Source organism: Oryza sativa, chromosome 5 (genome assembly GCF_034140825.1).
Source record: "Oryza sativa Japonica Group chromosome 5, ASM3414082v1".
In the NCBI taxonomy this organism is placed as follows: Eukaryota; Viridiplantae; Streptophyta; class Magnoliopsida; order Poales; family Poaceae; genus Oryza; species Oryza sativa.
This window is the reverse complement of record NC_089039.1, coordinates 16,810,425-16,818,099: the sequence shown is the minus strand read 5'-3', so window position 1 is coordinate 16,818,099 and position 7,675 is coordinate 16,810,425. Positions and strand designations below refer to the sequence as shown.

The 7,675-nt window shown below is 42.9% G+C and overlaps 1 protein-coding gene across 1 annotated transcript; it reads left to right on the top strand.

Moving 5' to 3' along the window:
* The first annotated feature begins 2,661 nt into the window (after nt 1-2,661).
* LOC4338510 (uncharacterized protein At5g39865) lies at nt 2,662-3,796 on the top strand. The gene has a single exon (XM_015783514.3). It carries the CDS (start codon nt 2,803-2,805, stop codon nt 3,547-3,549), a length of 747 nt encoding a protein of 248 aa, XP_015639000.1. The 5' UTR covers nt 2,662-2,802; the 3' UTR covers nt 3,550-3,796.
* Nucleotides 3,797-7,675: the final 3,879 nt, after the last annotated feature.

Sequence of the window (7,675 nt, the reverse complement as noted above, 5' to 3'; positions counted from 1 at the left end):
GCCCCTAGAGGCACCCGGACCCCTCCTTATATAGGGGAAGGAGTCCGTATTACAAAATGCAGTCCATATCCTAACGGAATATGTAATTACAGATAAAATACAACCATAACCGACTAGGATCTCAGGTATTTCCTTGACATACAAGTTTGGAATTTAACCCGAGTCATCTTAAAGATATTCTATCTATACATGGCACCCCATACCCAGTCGGACTATACATGCCGTGTAGATATGGGGTATCCATAATCTCCACATGTGTCTCACCTCGAACTCGGTGAAACGGCGGAGGAAGGAGAGGATCTCCTCGTGCATGGCGGCCACAAATATACATCGGATAGCTTTGTTGTCGAATTTACTCCCTCCATATTTTAATGTATGACGCCGTTGATTTTTAAACCAACGTTTGACCACTCGTCTTATTCAAAAATTCTATGCAAATATAAAAATACTTATGTCATGCTTAAAGAACATTTGATGATAAATCAAGTCACAATAAAATAAATTATAATTACATAAATTTTTTGAATAAAACGAAAGGTCAAACGTTTGTCAAAAAGTCAACGGCGTTATACATTAAAATACGGAGGAAGTACTTGGTAGATGACGGGGCACAAACACATAGCATACACAACCAAAAAATGAAAGTGACTTCATAGTCTACTTGGTAAGGGGGTCGACGATTCCATAGCTTCTCAAATGGTGAGATTCAGCTTTAAGGGAGGAAGGAAATTAAAAGGATCCTCATCTGCGTAGAACCAGGTCATCGCCCTCGACGACGATCCGCTCGACGAAGCACGCCAGTGCGAGTCTCAGGCCCCGGATCATCGCACGGCCCTCCACCACACCAACCGTCCAGTGCTCCGTGGTCTCGGTGAAGGCGAGGCACCGCCGCAGTCGAAGCCACGGATGATGCCACCGATGCTCGCTCGCCGAGACCCGTCGTGGAACACGGAGCCGTCGAAGTTCAGCTTGCACCACCCCGGCGTCGGCAGAGCCCACCTCACGATCAGCCAGGCCAGCTGGAACGACGATGGTGAGGACGGGAGAGCGGCATGGAGCAGCGGGGAGCTGCGGTGAGAGAAACATCGAAGATGACAGCGGCGGAAGCAGAAGCAAGAGTGACGAAGGTGGGGAGTAGAGGAAAAAGCCATGGTGGTGATTGAATTGGGCGGGAGAGAAAGGGAGGGAATGGAGTGCGGGTGACGTGGCTATTTATCGTCAGCTGGGCTGGGCTGGGCAGAGGCGATGCGGAGTCCGACTCCGATTTGAAGAAGGCCGCGCGCTACGATATCGTGTGGCTTAATCCGGTCCCACTATAATTCGGCAAGGCGGCCCACTGTGGCTTAAGCCGCGATAACGATTCAGGCCTAACACTTTTATGGGCTTTTGGTCCAAGCTACGGAAGCTTCTCAGTACATTAGTTGCGCCTACTGGGCCGAAGAGAAGAGAATTTTTAGCTGGGCCTACACGTTTTGCTGGTCTTCACGATTTAAGTTTCTCCACGACTTAGTTCCATTATGGATATTCTTTTAAAAAAATATTCTTTTAAAAAAATATAGAAACATATTTTTGTTCCAAAATTTAAAGAAGTGTACTCCTCTCTACTATTTTTTTGAAAAAGGCACTCCTATCTACTATGGAAGAGCCATTTTGCTTCTAAGAGTAAGCAAAATAGTTTTTCACGCCAAATACACTTCTATAGATTTGCACTGCAAAATGCTTTGATAATATTCTAATTTTATCCGTTATGAACATATACATGAACGAGAATTAGGCCTGTTTAAATCCCACCCTAAAATTTTTCGCCCTGTCAGATCAAACGTTCAAACATCTGTATGAAGTACTAAATATAGGCTAAAAATAACTAATTGTACATATTGCGATTAATTTGCGAGACAAATTTTTTAAGCATAATTGCTCCATGATTTGGCAATGTGATGCTACAGTAAACATTTGCTAATGATGGATTAATTAGACTTAATAAATTTGTCTCACGGTTTACGGACGATTCTGTAATTAGCTTTTTATTAGTGCCCGAACACCCCATGCGAGTGCAACACTATATAATACCTGATGTGACACGCCAAAACTTTACACCCCTGGATCTAAACACCCTTAGGCCTTCTTCGGTTACATCTGGATTCAATCCCGGCCAGGAATGAGAAGTATAGTAACAAATTTGTGATAGATGCAATGAGAGACCGGGATTTATTCCGGGCCGGAAACTAATTTACTCATCATAGGGACAACAAAACATCTGGGTTAGTTCCACACCTCTTGACTAGTGGATTGATTCCCGGTTTCTTATTGTCTATATCATGAGTAAATTGGTTCCCGGTCCGAAATAAATCCCGGTCTCTTATTGTATCTATGTAAATTTCTTATTATACTTGTTATTCCCAGTCCGGATTAAATCCGGGCGTAACCGAACAAGGCCTTGTTGCCTTAATGGTTGCAAGATAGTATCTTGCGAAAAAAAAAGTGTCCACATAAAAATTCTGTCGATCACATCCATGGGCCCACTTGTCATCCTCACGCTCTATGAGTTGGCCCCAAAAAAAAGTCAGCACCAGGAGAAGAGATCAAAGGAAACTAACCCGATGCAAATCCAGCGCCACAAATAAGCAGCGGAGACAGTTAAAACGCATGGTTAAAATTAGCAAGCCAGAGGGGGCAGGGCGACCAACTAATTTCGCGCCAAATCCATCGCGCGCGCGCGCGCACCGCGGACTCCTCTCCTCTCCCCTCCTCCGATCCACTCCTCCCTCACCGAGTCACCGTCGATCGCTCGCCGCCGGCGCGATGTGGTCGCCGTGGGTCCGCCGCGGCCGGGCCACCGGCCGGCTCACGCAGTCCCCGTCCTTCTCCCCCTCGTGCGTGGCGTCGCCGCCCAGCAGCGGCGGCGGCGGCGGCGGCGGCGGCGGTAAGGCCGACCACCAGGGCATCGGCTCCGTCCTCGACGACGACGACGCGGCGCCCGCGCCCCCCGGGCCGGGCTCCCGGAACGTCCTGCACCGCGTGAGGTCGTCGACCAAGCTCCGGGCGTGCAAGTCGTTCGCCGTCGCGGCGGAGGCGGCCGCCGCGGCGGTGGCGGGCGAGCGGCGCGTGGTGCTCTACTTCACCTCCCTCCGCGCCGTGCGAGGCACGTTCGAGGACTGCCGCGACGTGCGCGCCATCCTGCGGGGGCTCCGCGTCGCCGTCGACGAGCGGGACGTGTCCATGGACGCCGCCTACCTCGCCGAGCTCCGCGCGCTCATGCGCCGGGACCGGCCGGCGCTGCCGCAGCTGTTCGTCGGGGGCCGCCTCGTGGGCGACGCCGACGAGGTGCGCCTCCTCCACGAGAGCGGGGAGCTCCACCGCGTGGTGGCCGGCGCGGCGCGGGCGGCGGCCACGCCGTGCGCGTCGTGCGGCGGGACGCGGTTCGTGCCCTGCGGCACGTGCGACGGCAGCCACCGGCGGTACAGCGAGAAGACCGGCGGCTTCCGCGTCTGCACGGCGTGCAACGAGAACGGCCTCGTCCGGTGCGCCGCCTGCTGCTCCGGCGGCTGACACGTGGCGCTCGTTCATAGATAAAAAAAAGAAAGGAAATTGGGAAATCTAGCAGCTGGATAAATATTGTCCCAAACGGAAATGTGCTATTCAATTCCGAGGAAATGGTTCATCAAATCAAAACAGTGTGTGATTTTCGTACGCACCACGACGACGGTCATATTTGATGCAATTGTTTTGGCGTAATTTTGTGTTCCAAAGATTAGTTGATGCAAATGAAATAGAGATCAATCAAAATCAAGGTTCATATGTTAACTTATCATTGTTCTGTTCCCAGTTTTTTTTTCATGAAACAGTAGACGGCCGGCCTGCTATGTTTTTATGTAGGCCCTCTTTAGACCCCCTAGCAAAATTTTGGGCTTGTTTAGTTCGAAAATAAAATTTTTTTGGGTGTCATATCGGACGTTTGACCGGATGTCGGAAGGAGTTTTCGGACAAGGATAAAAAAAACTAATTTCATAACCGCGAGACGAATCTGTTGAGCCTAATTAATCCTTCATTAGCACATTTGTGTTACTGTAACACTTATGGCTAATCATGGACTAATTAGGCTCAAAAGATTCGTCTCGCGATTTTCCTCCCAACTGTGCAATTAGTTTTTTTAAAAATCTATATTTAATGCTCCATGCATGTGTCCAAAGATTCGATGTGATTTTTTGGAAAAACTTTTTAGTAACTAAACAGGCCCCGAATGTTTGGACACATGAATAGAGTATTAAATTAGACAAAAAAATAACTAATTACACAGATTGTGTGTAAATTGTGAGACAAATCTTTTAAACCTAATTACGTCATGATTTGACAATGTGATGCTACAGTGAACATTTGCTAATGACGGATTAATATGGCTTAATAAATTCATCTTGTGGTTTACTGACCGATTGTTATTAGACTACATTTAATACTTCAAATGTTTATCCGTATATTCCATGTGACACGCCAAAACTTTACACCCCTAAATCTAAACACAGCCCTTACTGTTTGCAGATCATGGATGGAATATCTGTTTCCATCTGAATGATCTTCTAATCTTATTCCCGCCTAGCGCTGTGTTCGTTTGAGAAAGTTGAGACATTTTCATGACATGCAAAACAGAGTGATGTATTATATGATTAATTAAGCATTAGAAAAAATAGATTATATAATTTTTTTAAGCAACTTTTCTATAAAAATGTTAGAAACACACATTGTTTAATAGCTTAATAACGTGCGTGCAAAAAGTGAGAAAAATAGAAGTTAAGAAAGTGCACATACTATTTAAAAGGTGCAATCCCTTTTGGCTCATCAATGCCATTCGGCTTAAGCCATGAAGCAGTGTTTGGCAAATATCTAAGGGAAATGATTTCCCACCCCTCTTTAAATCTTAACCATTCATTCTCCCTCATCCATTTAATACTAACCCTTTATTTATTTCCCAATACCAATCCCACCCCTCATTTCTCATTATCCAAACACACCCTCAGGGATCAGGGTCAGTTGGTGAGGGCTGGGAGTATTTTCCGTCCAACCAGTCATAAGCATGTAGGGATGGTTAGGTACTGTTTCATTCAGTTTAGGATTATTATAATTTGGATTATAATGAGCAAGCTAAAACAAATAAGTAGATTATTATGATAGATTATTATAATAGATTATTATAATCTATGAACCAGATTAGTATAATCTAATAATCTCATCTGAAGGAGCTTTTTCTAGATTATTGAGTGGCTAAAGACCCACTACCCTTAGATGCCTTCAATAATCCAGAGAAACAAATAACTCACAACTTATTCTGTATCAACTTATTATAATAATCCAGCTTATTCAATGTAGATTATTCTCAAAACATTGATAGCTAAATTTGAGCAATGGGATGAGCCGAGGAAATGGCTAAAATCCCATCCTATTTTAGACCTCCTAAATTAACGAGGTCTTAGAGCTTCAGGCCTTCAGGGGAAATCACTAGGTTTGGCGATCATCCAGCGCAGAAAACCACAGGTGCTACACTGAAACGCTCATGTTTTTAGAGGAAAAGTTATATGTGCCTGTAGTCGTGCTGTGATTCATCTAATGCACGGAATAGTGCCATGCTACTGTAGCAGTAGCCTTATTGTTAGGTACAACATAATTGTACTGCGACATTTTTTACTTACTCTCCCTCAGTTTCTTTTTATTTGCCAATAGGTACTACTTTATTTATAAAATCTTTGATATATAGTGTCTTTTCAAAAGATATAGATATTTGAAAAGATGTCGTATTATCAATAGTACGTTAGATGCTATTCTATGTGTGCTCACCAAAACATCATGATTTAATGTTTTTATAGATAAATTTATATTAGTTAGCTGTGTCCAATAATAAGAAAGAAGAGAGTATGACTCATGGATCACAAATTGGAGCGTGCAGAACAATATGCACCTTTAAGTCGTTCCTAGCTAAACCGGCAAGGGCTTCATTGGAACATACTAAGAATTATATAAGGTTTGTATAGGATTAGTTCAATTACCATGAAAAATTAATCCGTAAAGTCTCTGTTAGCATAAACACGGACCGACGGACGGGTCCTGCCATTGATTATTATGCATATAAATACGTACGATTATTGAGTTGGTTAGCTCCCTTAAGAGTTTACCCACCTCCTTAATTGATCTTTGCCCCAGGAATCATTAATTCAAATAAATTGTTTGTATTAACTATTTTTTTTCTCAACAAATGTTACTAGTGCTCTATATCCATGCAAACTATGCTGTCCAACAGTTAGTTTAAAATTCCAAGCCCATTGTCCTAGATTTGTTTGGAGTTGTAATGCTATCTAAATATTGGTTGTTCTCCAGTACTCGAATTCGATCTGGGGACATTGCTCTTCAATTTCCCGGTAAACATGTCAAAACTAATGGCATGTTCTAAATACTCCCTCCATCGATGGAGATATCTCTTTTGTCATTAAAATCAAGGAAACATTAATTCATCCTACATTAGCGTTCGCGGAAAAAAAAACTCATCCTACATTAACATAGACTACAAAAATTATAATTTTATTTAGAAAACCAAAAGTTAAAATATGCTTAAGACTTTTGGATTAATTAAGGGAGTAGCTAATTGAGCTTAGCTACTCTTTTTGATTAGCATGTTTTCAAATTGCTAAATAGTGTGTTTTATGAAAAACTTCATATATAACAGGTGCTTCAAAAAATCAAATAAATCAATCTTTCAAACTTTTAATAATTAATACTAATTTAATCATACGATAACACGTTTCTTATTTTGCATACAACTAATCCTGAAAGGAATGTTCTTTACTATATATATGTAGAGCTATTGAGAGGTGTGGAGCAAGGTGATCGTCGATCAAGATATATAAGATCGAGTGCTAGCTCTGCTAATTAATTCTTTTTTTAAAAAAAAAACGAGCCAGCACAGCTGGTGTTATATTAAGTAGGGGATATACTATTTACATGATCACCAACGGTGAAGGAGAGAAAGAAGATAAAAAGAAAAAGAAAAGAAAAAGCAAAAGAAGAGGAAAAAAAGAAGAGGGAGAAAACCACTAATCAATCAAAGAGTCTTAGGCCGATAATCTCGCAGTGTTTGTTGCTCCACATATTCTCCATAGTTTGACTTCATCATGAATCTTGTCTAGTAGCTGCAGCAAGGTTTTTTTCTTGATTTTGAAATACTCGCCTGTTCCGCTCACACAATATTTCCCATGCTACCAGCATGTGGATTGATTTTTTTTTCTTTGGCTTTGTCTTTCCCACCTTGAGATGTATTCCCGATTCACCAGTTCAACAGCGATTCATTTTCATCATGTGTCAGGTTAATTTCGTTGCAGTTCAGCCTACCTAAGACCCTCTCCCAAACCTGCTGCACAAAAGGACAATCCTTGAAGAGATGTTGAGCTGATTCTAGATTCTTGTAGCATAGTTGACAGAAATAATTGTTTGGCCATTGTCTGATATGTAACCGATCCGCTATCCAAATCCTATTTTGCAGCAACAGCCAGGTAAAGTTTTTGCATTTGGAGGGAGCCCATTGCTTACAGATTAGTTTTGCTGCAGTTGAGCTCATTCTTCCGTTGAATTGTGCTATATAAGCTAACCTTGCACTATATTTCCCATTACTCGTCCATCTCCAAGTTATGGTATC

Bases quoted from the DNA above. Each gene is read 5' to 3' on its own strand.
- LOC4338510 (XM_015783514.3), top strand. From the start codon at position 2,803: ATGTGGTCGCCGTGGGTCCGCCGCGGCCGGGCCACCGGCCGGCTCACG.